This window comes from Myotis yumanensis, unplaced genomic scaffold, assembly GCF_028538775.1.
Source record: "Myotis yumanensis isolate MYYU_CA2020_CCGP unplaced genomic scaffold, mMyoYum1.0.hap1 SCAF_14, whole genome shotgun sequence".
NCBI lineage: Eukaryota > Metazoa > Chordata > Mammalia > Chiroptera > Vespertilionidae > Myotis > Myotis yumanensis.
Window position 1 is genome coordinate 40,291,623 of NW_027223765.1, and position 19,105 is coordinate 40,310,727.

Consider the following 19,105-nt stretch of genomic DNA (forward strand, 5'->3'; position numbering starts at 1 on the left):
CCATACCAATGAATCTTCATAATTAATAACAAAGCTTTACCAAGGATAAGAATCCACTCTACAGTTTCTGCTCGCAGGAATTCAGTAAATTAACTAGCCTTGTAACTAGCAATTAAATGCGCCAAAAGAAACATTTTAGAGGACTCTTTCTAAACTTGAAAGATATTAACGATAAACTTCAATGTTTTCCTTCTCTGTAACATTCATAAAAGCCTGATAAGTTCTTCAAAGATGTTCAGCTTTGAATCTCCCCAATTATCAAAACAAATTTATTTCAACATTTATTTAAGACCACAGATATTTCTGTCTCAGAAAAGTTGCCTTCAAATGTATCACAACTTCAGAGCCTAATATATTACAGATGTTATTTTCTTAAAATGCGCAAACTGTTATTTTGGAAAAGAGGGGGACAATAAGCATGGCATACTTAATTTTAAGACATTTAAGTATTTGCGGGATGGAAATAAATTCTTAGGAAAAATGGGAATGCAATGATAATTTGCTTCAACTATGAAGGAAGTCAGATAAATGACTTTTTGACATATTTGTATTCCTAAAATGGGAACTAAAAGAGTTTTTTCTTTTGCACAGAAATATTTTTCCTAAGACTTGTAAATAAATTGCTAGTACACCCACACTCCTTTGCTAAAGAAACATATTACTAAAAACGAACGGTGCCGGTGGTTACCTGGTCTAGGAATATTCTTGCTAACGGAGCGCAGTCGGTGGACCTGATGAACCGCACCACATCCGCCACACTCCACTTCAGGGGGTTACTGTCCAGGTGAAGCCTTTCAGCAACTTCAATCCTGATTTCCTTCATTCCCCACAACAAAAGCAAACCAACGGTCTAAGAGTTATTACAATCTTTAAAAGTCTATTTAAATTCATAACCCCTCAAGGCAGGATTTAAAATGGTTTTATGAGGTGATTTCTCCCAGCAAAGATGGCAAAGGCCCATATACACTAGGAACTCAGGAAATGTTGGTCTTTCATAATAAGAAAAATCAATGGGGAAAATTTTATCTCAAAGTTTCCGAATAAATCATTTGGACAATTTAACAGAGAAAAATCACTTTTAAACAAATCTCCCATTTGTTTCTCAGTTAATTTCAACTCACTCTCTGGTGGGTGCTAAAGTGAATGGGATGATATTTCCAATGACAGAAGTATTAGCTAAATTGTCAGGAGAAATCATTTGTTGCTTCTGTTCATAGAATATATTTAAAAAGCAACCCAGTTTTAAAACACCAACTTAACTGCCATTCTCTAGTGTGTATATGTTATATAATATACAGATTATGTATATGTTAAATATACTAAACAAGATGGCTTAACCAGAACAAAAGGATAATTTATTTCTACCAAACCATTATATTTCTATAAAATCATTTATGAAAAATATTAAAAATGAAGTTTTCCCTAAACTAAAAGACAGGCTACAAACAAGCTAGCAATAAAACATTCTTTTACTCAAGGCAAGCAGCCACTCTGAGACCTTCCTCCTAATAAACAGTTAATCTCCAAATAATCCTTGAAACACAAGTAAATCACTGAATGTGGAATCATTTAAAAAGTGACCCAGGAAATTCAACTGAAGCCTGTTATGAAATGAGTGCAATGCCAAGATCGTTAACAATTATATTCTAGACAGAAGTCCGAGAGAGAAGAGTGCTATGAAAAAGGGGGCACCTTTGGTGAAGGTGGCTTGTTCTCATCATCAGAAAATGAGAAAGACCGAAGCTCCCTTTTCCTCCGTTGTCTGTCTGCAGGCAGTGAGGTGGATATCTCGCTTTGGGTGGGAGAAGAGGAACATGACTTTTTCTCTGACATTTCTGACTCTTCCTGTAGCTCGTCCTGCTGCTCAGAAGTACTGCCCTCACTTAGAGAATCGTCATCTCCTTCATCGGGGTCATCCTCATCTTCACCCCCACTTCCCTAGAGGAAAATGAGAGAAGGTTCATTGAAAATCAGGACACGCCAGTTCTGGGGCCACAAAACCATCTTCTACTGGCCAGGGATCTCAGTGAGAAAGACCAGGTACCCTTTCTGAGTTTGCATTGTAAAGCAGTGACCCCTTGGCGTCTAGATGTCACAGGTACATCAGATCTCATACCTGAGGAGAGCCCACCGGGGTATTATCAACAGATGCAGAGGAGCGTTTCTTCTTATGCACAAAAACACTTTTCCGCCTCTTTCTCCTCTTACTGGCTTTTTTCAGGGCACATGCTAAGTTACTGTGCCCGCCGGGCGGCCTCCCAATTCTTTTACTTTTCTTCTTCCCATAATAGTGTGCTAAATGTGAATGACAGAGAAAAAGGAAGCAGTTCATTATGTTTGTGCACCTCAAACCACAAGAGATTCTATTAGCACAGCAGAAAACAGGTACACTGCATTTGATTAAAGTTTAAATTTCATACAAGTGGAATAATCTTAACTGTAGAGACCTTACAGCAGTGGTTCTCAACCTTCTGGCCCTTTAAATACAGTTCCTCATGTTGTGACCCAACCATAAAATTATTTTCGATGCTACTTCATAACTGTAATGTTGCTACTGTTGTGAATCGTAATGTAAATATCTGATATGCAGAATGGTCTTAGGCGACCCCTGTGAAAGGGTCGTTCGACCGCCAAAGGGGTCGCGACCCACAGGTTGAGAACCGCTGCCTTGGATGTACAGTTTGATTCATACTAACAAATGCATACACCTGAATAATCCTCCCCCCATCAAGACACAGGCCATGTCCATCAACTTAGGAAGTTCCTAGGGTCCCTTTTTAGTCAGTCCCCCTCACAAGAAGCAACCATTATTCTGATTTTCATCACTAAGAGTTAGCCTGTCTCATCTCTGGAACCACAGAGTAGGTACTTTTTTGTGCAAGGCTTCTTTCATTAACCATAATGTTTCTGAGGTTCATCTTTGCTGTTGTGTGTATAAGTAGTTCATGCCTTCATATTTGATGAATAGCATTCCATTGTATGACTTTACCAGTGTATCTATTCTCCTGTTTGTGGGTTCCTGGGCTGTTTCCAGGTTTTTCATTTTGTGCATGGTTTTTAGTGGGCATGTTTTCATTTTCCTTAGATAAATAACTAGGAAAGGAATTGCTGGATCATATGATAGATGTATGATTAACTTTTTAAAATTATATATTTTTATTGATTTCAGAGAGGAAGGGAGAATCATTGATCGGCTGGCTCCTGCATGCCTCCTACCAGGGATTGAGCCCACAACCTGGACATGTGCCCTGACCAGGAATTGAACCATGACCTCCTGGTTCACAGGTTGATGCTCAACCACTGAGCCACACCAGCAGGGAATGTATGATTAACTATTGAAGAAACTGCCAGTGTTCTAATAGGGTTGTGTAATTTTATACTCCCATCAGCAATGTATGAGAGATGTAGGTGCTCTACGCCTTTGCCAGTATATGGGAATGTCAGTCTTTTTCATTTTAGCCAATCTAGTGGATATGCAGTAACTTCATTGTAGTTTAAATTTACATTTTCCTGATCACTAACGATATTGAGTATGTTTTCATGTGCTTATTGGCTATCTGCATATATTTTTCTGTGACGTGTCTGTATTCAAATCTTTTGTTTCTTTCATTTTTATTGAGCTATAATTCACATAACATAAACTTCATTATATTAAAGTGTACATATTCAGTGGTTTTGGTATATGCACTATACTGTACAACCATCACCATGATCTAATTCCAGGATATTTTGTTTCTCTTTTTTTTTAAGTGAGATAACAGTCACATAACATTCAATTAATCATTTAAAAACACACAGGGAGGGGCAAAAGTAGGTTTACAGTTGTGAGAATGCAAAACAGTTTATTCTTGTATTATTATTAATTTACTACAGGCCTGGTGCACGGATTCATGCACTGGTGGGGTCTCTCGGCCTGGCCTGCGGGGAGCGGGCCAAAACCGGCTCTCTGACATCCCCCAAGGGGTCTCGGGTTATGAGAGGGCACAGGCCAGGCCGAGGGACCCCACCAGTGCATGAATCCGTGCACCCAGCCTCTAGTATACATATAAGATCTTCAGTTAATCTCTTCCCTCCTTTCCCCCTAACCCCCTTCCGGCTGAGATTCATTAGTCTCTCCCATGTTTCCATGCCTGTGGTTTCTGCTCCTGCGTTGAGCGTTGCCCCCTGGTGGTCAGTGCATGTCATAGATACCGGTTAGCAGGTCGCTTAAGCTTTTATATATAAAGATTGCATTATTTTCCATATGAACAACTGTAAACCTACTTTTGCCCCTCCCCATACAATTCAGTGGTATTCACATTTTACAACTACCACCTTTCTTTAACTGCAAAACTTCTCTTTTTATTGATTTGTGGCAGTTTTTAATATGTTCTGGAGAGTTCTCTGTTATTATATATAAAGAATATTTTCTCCATGACTGTAACTTGTCTTTTCCTTTTTATAAACGGTGTTATTAAGAATAAAAGTTTTTTAACCCAGCCGGTGTGGCTCCGTGGTTGAGCACTTAACTATGAACCAGGAGGTTCTATGACTGAAGAGGTCACAGTTCAATTCCCAGGGAGTGTACATGGCTGGGTTGTGGGCTTGGTCCCCAGTGGGGGGTGTGCAGGAGGCAGCAGATCGATGATTCTTTCTCATCATTGATGTTTCTATCTCTCTCTCTTCCTCTCTGAAACCAATAAAAATGTATTTTTTTAAAAAGTCTTTATTTTTTAAATTTTGATGTTTAACTTATTTTTTCCTTTATGTCAGTGTATTGTGTCCCTCTCTTAAGAAATCCTTGACTAACCCAAGATCTTGCGGAAATCCTCCCTGTTTGCTTCCAGGAGCTTTACCTTAAGTCTATGACGTAGCTTACATTACTTTTCATATTCAGTGAGGTAGGAGACAAGGAGTTTTGCTTGTTTTTTTCAATTTGGATATCTAATAGTGCCAGTGCCATTTGTTGAAAGAATCCCTTCACCCTTACATTTGTCATCTTTGTTGAAAATCATTTAACTATGTAAGTTTGGCTCCATTTCTGGACTCTCTCCTTGGTCTCATCACTCTACCTGACCATTCTTTCATCAACACCCAACTCTTGATTACTACAGTTTTATGGTAAAACTTGAAGTCAGACAGAGTAAATCCTCCAACTTTATTCTTCTTTTTTTCAGGAATGTTTTGCCTCTTCTAGGTCCTTTGCATTTTCATTTAAATTTTAGATTACAGAGCTAATTCTAAAATTGAAACATACATTCTACCTCTGTTATATACTAAAGTAATATTAATATATACTCTAATTTTTACCAAAAAATGAATTCCAAAGGATATAAATCCATTTACATCACTCAAATTAATTGAGAAAAATTATAAAGACTCCTAATATCTAGTCTAATTTCACTTATATCATTGTGAAAAATAAATTCAGATATCTATATATCTTCCAAAGCCTCAAAGTGGCATAGTTATATATACACTTGCATGAATAGCATATTTCACTTACCTACTAATAACTGCAACTTTTTTTTGGCAATTTGCTAAATTAAGTGCTGAATCTAACATAATAAGCTAAGACAATCTCTACCCTTAAGAAATTTACAATCCAATAAATATAAACAGAAACTAGAAGGTTACTCTTCTATGATTTATCATTCAAGTCCTGATTATAAAACTCATCATGCTAAATATGGCCCTTAGATCAACAGTGTCAGCAGCACCTGGGAGTCTTAGAAATGCAGACACTTGGGTCCCAGAAACCCACACACCTGATGAGTCAGAACCTCCCTTTAACAAGATCATCAGGGAATCTGCATGCATGATAAAGTTTAAGAGGCACAGAATGAAAGATCCCTAAAAGCAATCTTCAAATTTATCAAGATAAAGTCCTGCTCTGTGTTAATTCTCCCAGGTGACATCAGGACTTGTACAATTTAAGGAAAGTTAGGAACAGAATTTTGTGGTTGGATAACAGTGCCTTGAAAAAGTTCCACATTGGAAATTTCATCCTTTATCACTTGCTTTTTTGTTGCAGTTTCACAAGAGAGAAGAAAAACAATGAGAAGGAACAGGTGTCATTATGATTCAGAGCGAAGTCTGCAACCACCCTCCTACTATTGATGCCTCCCAAACATTGTGGCTTCTTCGTTGCTCCTCACAGACACTAAGCGCTCCTGCCTCAGGCCTGTACTCTTGCTACCCCGACCCATTCTCACCCCGACGTCTGTCTGTGCAGCTGGCTCTCTGGCTTCCTTCAGGTTGTTTCCTATTAGAAAACTCTCCTACTTTGCTCATCTTGCTTCATTTTTATCCACAATACTTACCCACCCTATATCTATTCACTTGTTTATTATCTGTCTCCCACATTAAAATGTAAACTCAATGAGAACAGAATTTTTTTTTCTTTACTCTTATATCCCAGTGCTAGCACAGTGGCAGCACACAGCAGACACATAATAAACACTTGCAGATTGTATGAATGAATTACATATCCTAATACCTTCAATAGCTAATTTATGTAAATGCTAGATATAAAAGTTGGCAAAATCTGGCACATGATCTGTTTGGTATAGCTCTCAAGCTAAAAATGGTTTTTAGATTTTTTGAAGTTTTTTTTTTAAAAAAACATGAAAATAAAACAAACAAAAATATGCAACAGAGATCACATGACCCACAGCCTAAGATATTTATTATCTGGTCCTTCACTGAATAAGTTTGTATACCTCTGCTATATGTGAGTCTGCACAATAAAAACTTTCCAAGATACAAGGTATGGTCAGCTGCTATAGTTAACAAATCTGAAAAACATGACTCACTATATTTAGTCTTTGTAAGTACAGAGCAGTTCTCAGAACACTTATCCAGAACCATCCGTGGACCGAACAGATTGGGACAGCATTCCAGTTTGACACAGGTTTGCCGGCAGAATTCAGTCACCCGATCCGCTGTTTTCACTATCTCAACAGTAGCCCGATAACTCTTCCCTTTGTATCTGCCATTGGAAGACATCAGACACCAAGTTTACTGGGCTAGTGATTATCCAGAGAAAAGTCAAGTGTATTAATATTTGCTTGTTAGACTATAGAATATTTCTGCTTATTAGAATAGTCTATGTCTTTTATATTTTAAGACTCCAAAAATAATATGGAGTTTATGTATTATATACTTACATTTATAATCTAGTAAGCTATGACAACTAAAAGCTGAGTTACTTAAACTGGCAAAATAAGGTTCCTGCTTCCTGTTCCTAAGTTTAAGGTTTTCAAATAGTAACTTCTACACTAATACAGAAAAGTGACTTTCTCTGTCTTTCTCCCTCAGGCAGTATCCTCAGAGTGTGGTCTGAGGACCAGTAAAACCTGACACCCATGACAAGTTCAGGGCAGAAAACAAGAGTAAACGTTTATGAACTTTCACAGTAATTTGAAAAAGGAATTCTATGTTTCTAAAATCTAGTAACAATGAAAACTGTTCTTGAATTCTATGCCTTTTAAATTTCATATTTCATATAATTCATTTTTAGCATATCTTACAAAAGGGTTGGTCCGTGACAGAATGGAAACTTACAAGAAAACAAACCTGGGCCTTCGCCACAAATAGCTGAAGCAGCACTGCCCAAGGAACCTGAGTGCTCGAATATGACCCGTGGGAGAACCGATTCTGTGACCTGCTAAGGGTGCATATGCATAAAGGCGGAGGAGCCCACTCACTTGGCCTTGAGGACTTCCCCACATCCATGCCACACAGAGTCTCTGTCCAGCTGCAGCTCCCGCAGGACACGGCTGGGTTTGTAAGCTGCATTGATAAGTAAGGTGAGGACCTGTGCTCCATTTTCAAAGCAGAAATATGGGTTGGGAAGGAGAAAAGCAGACCATTAGAACCTTGCCGTCCCTTAGCATGTCATTTATGAGATTAATTCTAGTCACATTAGTTAACAAATGTTAACAAAATAATACTACTAAAGATATGACACCTGATCAAAATTGCAAATAAGAGAGTAATCAGACTCTCTTAAATATTTAAAACGTTACGGTCAGAAAGAAATGGAACCATGATTTAAAATTACTCTAGTGTGTGCTTCCGAATCCATTCCCAGTCACAATACTCAGAAAACTGTGTTTCTTTGGGACACTTTGCAGACAGCCGAGCCTTCGTGGGTGGAGGAGTTGGACCGAGTGCCAGCCTCCCCAGCCTGCCTTGCCCTTCCGTGGGCTGAACAGCTTGATGCTCCTCACATCTGGTACTGGCACTGTGGCATCCTGGCAGGAAGCTCTGCAAGTCCAGCAGGCACGCAGCTGTATCACGGTCCCGGATTAATGCCACACCACAGCCTCTCGGTGACAGACTGACTATTCTCACACCGACTCTTGCCCAGTTCCCAGGTGGTCTCTGACAGAGACCTTTTACACTGACAGAGGTGAGCCTGCTATGTGAAGAACCGCTTCATAGGTGAAGGTCCTGTGGGCAGAAATAATTTCATGCCCAGTTCACTGTCCAACACGAGAAAAGTTAATCACTTATGACAAAACCTAAGGTTGTCACTTCCATGGCATGCAGAGATCTTTGCGTGAATGCGTTTATGAAACTGCGGTGAAGTTTCCAAGTTCTTTTGATCTCGGCCAGAGCCTTACCTCTCTGAGGACCAGAACACAGTTTCCAGGCCCCACACACTGAGGCAGCTCAGCGATTCTTCCTTTATTAAGATATGGCCCTGAGAAGCAACGGTGGTTGAAGTATATCTTTGGACAGCAATATTTTCCATTAATCATAACTGGGAAATGAAAAGAAAAAAAAACAAATATTCAGAACAGTCATTTCCCAACCCCTATTTTCAAAGTTGGGTTACTGCGGGACAAACAAGCATCTACACCATTATATAATATTAGAAATTACATTATCTTGATGTTTAACATGTTATCTGAGAGTGCCCTTAAAATACAACAACCCTGTTATAGAGCTTATCACTGCTAAAATCAGACAACGTCCTAAATTACGTGCAGATTAACTCCTGGGTTAGTGACACTGTTCTAGAGCCTTATCCTTCTATCAATCAAGGAAGTGGAAGATTTCTTCCAGAACCCGTGATGATTCCTGACAACCACCTATTCAATAATGGACTCTGGAATATTTCCAGGGGGTGATGGTGAATACTATCCAGAACCTCAGTTCATTCCCTTAAAAGCACCAAACTACTATAATGGCAGCCTTTATGATGTGAGTATCCTCCCATTTCTGGGATTTCTCAGAGGGCTGGAAGTACACTGTGGTCACATCTCTAATTCTTTAAGTACTGTGGGGTATAACTGGGCCTAGAGACCCCTCTCTTCAACCATTTTTATTATTTTTTTTAAGTATTTCATTTTTATTTTACTTTTCAATTACAGTTGACATACAATATAATATTAGTTTCAGGTGTACAACATAGTGATTAGGCATTTATATAACATACAAAGCAATCACTTTGATAAGTCTAGTATCCAAATGACAACATGCATAGTTATTACAATATTACTGTCATTTTTTTTCTTGTAATAAGTTATTTTTTAAATTATTGTCTGAAGTTTTACATATGTCTCCTTTTTCCCTGATTGACCTCCCTCCCCCAGCTATTCCCACCCCGGGCAAGCCCCCACCGCCCCAGCATCTGTGTCCATTGGATATGCTAATATGCATGCATGCAAGTCCTTTGGTTGCTCTCTAACCACCCTTTCACCCCCGAACCCTGCCATTTGTCTCTGGATCTATTCTTTTTTTTCTTTTCCTACTAGGAAGTACTTTTTTTTCTTAGGGGAAAAAAAATTTCCAGGCATGAACAGTTGACATTTCAACAACAAAGTACTGGTTGAGAGAGGTTTCAAGGTTCAACCATTTTTATATATGAATACTATACTGCAATATAGTATTTTTAAAAATCCCCTCATAGTGGTTGGCAACCCAGCAACTGAACGTAAAAAATTCAAAGACACTAAAACACCTTCGTTTTATATCAAACAGCAAGAAGCTCTTCTGATGGACGCAGTTAGCCAACGTGAGGAAAGGAGCTGTGTGTGCACTGCCCACTGTCGACAGTGCATAACGCTCCTAAGAATGGTCTTGGCACACGGGTCAGCATGTCGGTGTCCACTTCTGCATCTGAACTCTACCACCCAGATCCCCCTTTCGAGATTAAGGCATTTACGCTCCCTGCCGCTGGGGATGTTGACAGTTTATAGCTCTGGGCTGTAAGTCTATCCTGGGATTACCCTCACTCAGCCTAGGCCTCCCTCACTAGGAGAGCCCCCCTGCCCAAGACCCCACCCTTTGTGAGGCGGAGAGGGAGCAGCAGAGTCTGAGTGGCTATAGCAGCGCCAAGGATCCCCGTGGGACTGGAATTCTGTTACTCTGAATGTGGTTCAACTTCTCCCTCTGCCCAGTCCTGCTTCCTGTATCCCTCCAAGGAGTTGTTCCCAAAAGTACTCCCCAATGAAACTCCTTCATATAAGTATCCGTCTCAGACTCCTTTTCCAAGGTGACCTGACCTATCACAAACCCCAAATTTGACTGTGGTCATGTGGGAGATATTAAGGTCTTAATTCTGTAGTTTCTGTAGGCATAGTAATACATCAAAAATGAGTTACGCAGCCCTGATCCTCCATGTATAAATGATATAATGAAAAGGCAGTGGGTAGAAGAGACCAAAAAAATGCAGGTTTTGAACTTGAGAAAGATCTGAGTTTCATTTCTGACTCATAAACTGAATGATCTAAGCTTTTGTTTCTTTTCTTTTCTAGGCATTTACTAACTACCATCCAGGTGCCCAACCTGTGCTAGAAGACACACAGCCAAGATGCTAAGCATAACACAACCAGCACAGGGGGAGGCAAGAGCAGTTCCGGGGAGAGATTGTTGGCCTCCAAAAAGAGCCTTGTCTCATTTATCAGGAATCGCCTCTGGGACAACCTGTTTTTCCAGTGCTTTATTTTTTTAACTGTGAAATAAATATATATATACATATATATATATATATATATATGTATATATATGTATATATATATATATATATATATATATGAATATATGAAAGAGCACTGCCTGGAAAGCCTGTTTCTTTATCTAAACTCGGGGATAATAATATTGACCTCCGGAGCCCTTGACACCCAGTAAGTGATCAGTCTTAAGACTCCTTTCCCAAGGTGACCTGACCTATCACAAAACCCAAACTTGACTGTGGTCATGTGGGAGATATTAATGTCTTCATTCTGTAGACATTGTAAATGAACAAAGATGTCAGCCCAAAGATCATTGTTAATAAGGACATCTTGAGACAAACATCACAATTCAGAGACCCCTCTGAAGCTACATTGTGTAAATCAAATGTATTGTTTATTTTTAGATACCGTCCATTAAAGAAACTACAGGTCCTCCTTCCCTACGGCTGCATGCACTCAATCCTACCCGAGTCTGTGGAGTTCAGCTCCCGACTCTTCAGGCCCTCATGGACAGTCCTCGAGGATGGCATTCTGAGTCAAGAAAACACAACAAAACAGTAAGATAATCCGTAAAGTCAGTAAAGTGTGAGGGTTAGTTTCCATCAAATCTAAGGAGAAAGCAAAGGTGGCAGACAGCGAAGTCTGTAATAGAAGGTGCTTCCTTGATCTTTCTTTTTTTTAAATGGCAACTGTACACAGCCCAGGGAGCCAACAGTCTATAGACAGAGGATACTGCACGTTCAAACAAACTCCCATTCACATTAGCAACAGTTACAGAATTCCTTCTGGGATTCTAAAAACGCAAGTAGACTATTTGTTGTTTTTAATTGTTAAAGAACAGAAACATTTTTAATATAGAGTCTGTTTTCTTCTTCCATCAGTTTAAAAATTAAAGACAAATTATATTATTTAAAAAGAGAATTATTGTATTTGCAGCAATCACTGAAAAAGACGAATTTATCTTCTTAGAATACTTCCTGGCTAAAACTTTGGATCAGTCTTGACAACTAAGTCAAGGAAAAATCCAAGGCCAGGTTTTTGTCACTGCTATCACTACCTAGATTAGAATTCTGTGGCCTCCTACTTCTAAGGTCAGTATTATTACTCGCATAGCCACAAAAGCAGATATAAATTATATAGAATTTGTTGTAACCAGAATCGTGTCCCTTTAAAATCCATGTCAAAGACCTAATCCTCAATGTGACTGTATGTGGAGACAAGGCTTTTAGGAGGTAAAAAGGGTCAGGCTCTAACCCAACAGGATTGGTGGCCTTGTAAAAAGAGGAGAGAGAAGGCTCTCCTTCCCTCCCATCCTTTCCATGTGAAGACACCGTGATAAGTCTGCCAGCGAGGAAGGGAGCCCTGACCAGGAACCAAACTGATCTCGGACTGCCCCCTGCAGAACTGTGAGAAGTAAACGTGTTGTCCAAGCCACCCAGTCTGTGGCATTTTGTTAGGGAGGCCTGAGCAAACTAATACAAAACTGAAAACCCAATATTTAAAAACACACGCGTACACGCAGAAACCTTTGTATCTTTAAGGCAACACTAACCAGCCGCTTCTCTAAAGCTGTGTCTCCTGACGGGACACACAGACACTCCTTCCATACGCCTCTCCCTTCGGCTGCCTTCAGGATCCACTGTTTCACTGGCACGAATCATGTCCTACTTTACAATTTTTTATCTTCTTTAATAAATCCCAGCATGGAGACTCTATTCTCTCTCTTATTCAAATGCCTCCCAGCTCTCAAAGCCAAAGAAAACTCAATTTGGGGAACATCTTGAGAGTGGATTTTACCCTTCTGTATATAATGCCATTTTAGGAAATGTATAAACTGTAAGGAGAAGTATGTAAATTATCAAAAGCTAAATTAAAGGATTATGCTTCCATATGAGAAATTAACATGTGAGGAGATATACTCTTAATTGTTTCTTTTTCTATTCTAACTTTCTAATATCAACTGTTCAAACATACTATTATGTTACTTACTGTTTTTCAGGCTGAACCACTGCAATTTTCCTTTGTTTCTGTACTGTAAGAAGAAAATAATGTGTATGTCAAGAAAAAAATAAAAGACAGAGGAAAACTTATATATGTATTAACATAACATTAGCATATTTGAACCCTGTATGTATATATAACTAGCAAGTACTATAAATAAGTGCTGATATGTCTGAATATCTAGACTAAAGCACAGTTTCTGGGTCTTTAAACAAAGACCAAAAATAATATTTTCAAGGCTCCCTGGGTCAATCAACTCCCATGAATATTTTTTAAGCAGGAGTAGATATTCAAAATAAAAACTAGTTTTGACATGGGTGCCAACACACACTGTATGGAAAGTAGTCTTTTCAACCAGTGGTGCTGGGAAAACCGAATATCCACATTAATGAAGTTGGACCTTTACCTTACACCACATACAAAAAGTAACTCCACATGGATCAAAGACCTAAACTTCAGAGGTAAAACTATAACACTCTTAGAAGAAAACATAGAGGGGAATATTCATGTCATTGATTTGGCAGTGATTTCTTGGTTATGACAACAGAAGCACAGGCAGCAAAAGAAAAAATAAGTTGCACTACATCAAAATTAAAAAGTTTTGTGCACCAAAGGACACTATCAAGAGAAGTAAAGGCAACCCACAGAATGGGAGAAAATATTTGCAAGTAATATTTCTGATAAAGAATATCTAGAATATGTAACAAAATCCTACAACTCAACAATAAAAAAATTAAAAATGGACAAATGATTTGAACAGACATTTCTCCAAAGAAGATACACTAATGACCAATAAGCACATGAGAAAATGCTCCACATAACTAGTCATTAGGGAAAGGCAAATCGAGACCACAGTTAGGATGCCATCGCACAGCTACCAGGATGGCTATTATAAATAGCAAACAAGAAATCCGAAGAAAATACGTGTTTGGAGAATATGAAGAGTGGAACCCTCACACGTTGCTGTAAACATAAATGGTGCAGCTGCGTTGGAAAACAGTCTGTCAGTGTTACACACAGAGTGCTACACTCAAGTGAAATGGAAACCTAAGTCCACATAAAAATCTGTGAAAAATGTTAACTATTCATAATCGCTTAAAGAATGAAAACAATCCAAATGTCTATCAACTGATGCATGGGTAAACAAAATGTGGTACAACAATGGGATATTGGATATTATTCAGAAATATAAACAAATGAAGGATTGATACATACTAAAACATGAATAAACTCTGAAAACATACTAAAAGAAGCAGTCACAAAAGACCATATAGTGTACGATTTCATTCACAGGAACTGTCCAGAACAGGCAAATCTATAGAGATGGGAGTTAGATTAGTGTGGGCTAGGGCTGCAGGGCAGGAGGCAAAGAGGTGATTGCTGAGGTGTGTGGTTTTCTTTTGAGACGATGAAATGTTCTCAGATTGACTGTGGTGACAGTGGCAAAACTCTGTGAATATACTAAAAACCACTGAACTGTATACAGTTAAGTCCTCACTTAACATCTTCAATAGATTCTATGACTTCAAGCAAAATGACATCTGGCAAAACCAATTTTACCATAGACTAACTGATATAAACAAGAGTTAAGTTCCTATGGCAGCTCATCAATGTTGTAATGAAATGATGTTGAACAAACCACGTTATTTGAGGACCTGCTATACTTTAAAAGAGCAAATTTTATGTTATATAAATGGTATCTCAATAAAGCTCTTTTAAAAGGGGGTGGGGAGTGGGTCACTTTAGCATCAGGTCACAGAAATACTCCGGCTTCCATCTTGCTCAACCTCTCTTGCTCTCTCACTTGTTGGCTGATTGAACCCTACGGCCACGCTGTGAGCTCCCCCAGAAAGAGGGCCACCTGGCAAGAAACTGAGGAAAACCTCCCACCAACAGCCAGCAAGAAACGGAGGTCCTCGGTCCAACAGTCCACGAGGAAATGAGTTGCCAACACTCCTCTGTGTCAACTTGGGAGCAGGTCCTCCCCGCGTCGGGCCTGCGGTGACTGCAGCCGTGAGAGACGGGCCCGGAGGCCCCGCTAAGTTGTGCCCAGATTCCTGACCCACAGAAACAGTAAGATGATAAACGTTTGTTACAATAAACAACTTCTGATACATGAACAGATAACCAGAATGTCGTTTTGTTTTTCTCTGAAATGTCAGATTCATCCTAATTGGTAGCAGCCACACAACCAACCCTTTGATTGGTTTTATTTAACAACCAACCCTCTGGCCCAGAAAAAGGCAGGTACCTCGTGCTCGACGAGGAGTGCTGAGGGGATGGCCATTGGTTTCACACCAGCCCAAAGGAAATATATCCATGGAGTCCACACTCACTATACATTCAGGTATAGGCTTCTTAGAACCTGCTTAGATTAAAAAAAAATGTTTAGGCCACTGAATACCCTTTTTCATAAACCACTTTCTAGACAATCAATGTTCTACTGTGTATACAGAACAAAGACTCATAAACAAATCCCTTTGACAGAAGTCATACTTTTTCACATGTGACAAACATTAAGGAAAAAAGTTAACCTCGTGCATAGCTATATAAAGACCTAAATGGGTGGTGAATATATAGGTGACCCTTAGAGAATAGCAAATAAGCAACTGAAACTACCAGCAGTATCATTCAGACGGTTGACAAATATCAGTCAACTCCATGAGATCATTGGAAAATGGCAAAAGTGACAATTATATTCAACATCAGTTGTGGCACAAGGGGACAAGCCAAAGGTAGATCAGTGAATTCGAATCAGGAAGTGGCGTAGGTAAGTTGCTCAGCTGGGGTTAAAAAATAAAGTTTATATTCAATACTGTCCTTGATATCTGTATCAAATGCCAATTCTACAAACTGGAAACAGAAAGTACTGAGTCTATTTGGCAGCCGAATAAAAACGAAACCCAGGCCACACACAGTAACTGCAGAGCTGAGTACGTGCCCTGTGCTTCTGTCTACAAACCTGTCCAACTGTTGACTATTACTTTTAGTATAATATATCTCTTTTATTTTACATATTTTTTGGTTCTAATGGATGGGGACAACCAAAATATTATCTCTTGAATGAGTTAGTTGTTAATGCCTGTGCCCATATATTTTGGTCAAGTCAAAATATATGCTATTTGATTTATTCTTTTCCCTTCAAGAAAACATGAGACTCTGTAGTAAAGGCTTTTTATTTACATTCATTTCCTAAAATGTGAAAGTCAAGAACAAGAAAAGAATCCTGTTCTCACATTAGGATCTCACATTATAAATTAGAAGTCTCTGAACAAGAGTCCTCTTCAGCTAATCGATTAAATTTAACAAACAGCGTCACAGGGGTGAACAGAAAAGGGGGAGAAGAGCGGCCCCAGAAGGCTTCTCGGGGCCCTGGCACTCACCCTCCAGCTGGAGCCACAGGTAGGAACCACGCACGGCGCTGACGGTGGCCACGCACACCTCCTCGGGAAGAAGGGGGTTCACCGCCTCGAGCTTCATGTGCTCCTTAAATTCGTGCTCAGAAATCGACTGGAAGATAAGTCCAAAACATACTAAATATTAACTCATGAGCTAAGCTGAGCGACCACTGACAGTTAATCCTAGAGCAGCGGTTCTCAACCTGTGGGTCGCGGCCCCTTTGGCGGTCGAACGACCCTTTCACAGGGGTCACCTAAGACCATCCTGCATGTCAGATATTTACATTCTGATTCATAACAGTAGCAACATTACAGTTATGAAGTAGCAACGAAAATAATTTTATGGTTGGGTCACAACATGAGGAACTGTATTTAAAGGGCCAGAAGGTTGAGAACCACTGTCCTAGAGTAATACTTTAAGGCTGTAAGTGTCTTTTGCTTTGTTTTGTTTCTTCATGAAGTAACGGGAAAATGTCTTTCCTTTTGGTGTTGCAGGCAGTCTCTGAAGTCAGATATACCTGCATGGCTGCTACCTTTGTGACCTTGCTCAAGTTACATAACTTCTTTTGACTCAGTTTCCTCTTATGTCAGATGAAATTGAGAACACCTATCTCCTGGGTCAGTATGATGCTTCCATAAAATAAAATACCTAAGCTCTGTGCCCGAATCAAATGGCTTCTCACCGCTACTGGTTCGCTGATCCTCCCATAAAGGGCCCCAACATACAATAAACTGTCTGGTTCCTTCCACTCTGTGTGTCATAAAGGCAGTTGGGATGAACAATGCTTATGAATAAAGGGAAAGGGTCATCTCAAATGTATGTTTTAAAATTTTGCAGCTTCTGGGTCAAAGTAAAGAACTTAACTGTATTTGATTGTTTTCTCTTTCTTTTGACAACTCACTAACATCAAAGTGGTTTTATTGTGTTTTTTTTAAAGACATAAACCTGCTAGGATAAACAGGAAAGGAGACAACATTCTATAAGCTACAATTCAGAATAGGGTCTAGAACAGTGATTCCCAAAGTGGGCGCTACCGCCCCCTGGTGGGTGCTGCAGCGATGGGGGGGGGGGGGGGCGGTGATGGCCACAGGTGCATTTGTTTTAACTTTTTTTGTATTACCTTTCTATTCTGAGTTCAATAAATAGTTTCATAATTTCAAACTTCAATGTTTCTAATTTACACCTTTACTATATTTTACGAAAAAGGTAGAAACATTAATACATATATCTTTCTGTTTAATTGCTATTAAAATTTAAAAAAAATTAATTTCCAGGGGGCGCTGAGTAATATTTTTTCTGGAAAGGGGGCGGTAGGCCAAATAAGTTTGGGAACCACTTGTCTAGAACTAACTCAGCAGATTAAAGACAAGTAAATCTAAGCTGACAGTGAAGAAAGCTAAGAATTGGCAGCAGCAAGTAGGGAGCAATTAGAGTTGGAAGAGAAATAGTTAAAACAAAAAGATTTGTTGTTGAACTTTAGGTCGTGCCCTCAGCTCCTCCACTCCACAGCTCAGGCCAACTGTCTCTTCCCCTCCCCTACATAAGATGAAAGTTACCCTCCAGAGAGGGTAACACACAAGACCCCTGGCAAGAGGACATGAGAACTGGTGAAGGAATGCATGCAGTGTCCAAAACATGGTTTGCATATGGAATGTGAGACCCAGCCCTTGCCTCTACTCTCCAGGCAAGGGACTAGAAGAGACTTCTTATGATAACCCAGTGATGGCGAACCTTTTGAGCTCGGCGTGTCAGCATTTTGAAAAACCCTAACTTAACTCTGGTGCCGTGTCACATATAGAAATTTTTTGATATTTGCAACCATAGTAAATCAAAGACTTATATTTTTGATATTTTTTTATATATTTAAATGCCATTTAACAAAGAAAAATCAACCAAAAAAATGAGCTCGCGTGTCACCTCTGACACGCGTGTCATAAGTTCGCCATCACTGTGATAAGCCCAAGAAGAAACACATAAAAATATGGACTAGGTGTCCCCAACAAAGACCAGCCAGATCCACCCTATATGGAAGTTCAGGGTTGACAAGCCCCATCAACACACTCAGAGCTTCAATCAGCTTTTTCTTTTAGTCTCCCATTCTTAAATATAAGCAACCAACCAAGAATAACAAGACATCTCAACATATGAAAGCTAGAGACTAAGACAGACAAAGCAAGCAATTTGGAAAAAACAGATTAAGTGAGAAGAAAACTTCCCAAAACGAAGGGATAATTAACATCCTCTGACAAGAAAAACTATTGTGCCCGGCCCATGTGGCTCCGTGGTTGAGCACTGAACTATGAACAAGAAGATCACAGTTCGATTCCAGGTCAGGGCACATGCCTGGGTTGCAGGCTCGATCCCCAGTAGGGGGCATGCCACAGGCAGCCAATCAATGATTCTCTCTTATCACTGATGTTTCTCTCTCTCTCTCTCCCTCCCTCTTTGAAATCAATAAATTAAAAAAAGAAAAACTATTGCATCCTTAAAACAAGAATAATATGTCTATTAAAACCAAAATACTCAGAACAGAAATAGTTCTGGATATCAAAACTATGATATTAAAAATTGAAAACTCAAAAAAGGTATGGAACCCCTGACCAGGTCACTCAGTTGGTTAGAGCATCGACCCGATAACACCAAGTTTTTGGGTTTGATCTCTGGCCAGGGCACATCAAATCAATGTTTCTCTCTCTCTCTCTCAAAATTAATTAATAATAAAAAGAAGGGTTGAAAGATAAAGTTTAAGAAATCTTCCA

The 19,105-nt window shown here is 39.4% G+C and overlaps 1 protein-coding gene across 5 annotated transcripts in view; it reads right to left on the bottom strand.

The window, feature by feature from the left end:
- The window catches only part of SFMBT1 (Scm like with four mbt domains 1), a 102,966-nt gene that overhangs the window by 6,202 nt on the left and 77,659 nt on the right, over positions 1 to 19,105 (bottom strand). For 3 of the 5 annotated variants that reach the window (XM_070390758.1, XM_070390760.1, XM_070390757.1), the window contains exons 11-20: positions 16,331 to 16,457; positions 15,199 to 15,312; positions 12,936 to 12,978; positions 11,413 to 11,483; positions 8,610 to 8,749; positions 7,689 to 7,798; positions 6,795 to 6,970; positions 2,117 to 2,295; positions 1,693 to 1,938; positions 689 to 817 (exon numbers count right to left, since the gene is read on the bottom strand). In XM_070390758.1, coding sequence (XP_070246859.1) covers positions 689 to 817; positions 1,693 to 1,938; positions 2,117 to 2,295; positions 6,795 to 6,970; positions 7,689 to 7,798; positions 8,610 to 8,749; positions 11,413 to 11,483; positions 12,936 to 12,978; positions 15,199 to 15,312; positions 16,331 to 16,457 — 1,335 coding nt within the window. The remainder of the gene's footprint in view (positions 1 to 688; positions 818 to 1,692; positions 1,939 to 2,116; positions 2,296 to 6,794; positions 6,971 to 7,688; positions 7,799 to 8,609; positions 8,750 to 11,412; positions 11,484 to 12,935; positions 12,979 to 15,198; positions 15,313 to 16,330; positions 16,458 to 19,105) is intronic. The other 2 variants (XM_070390762.1, XM_070390759.1) reach the window with 1 other exon arrangement.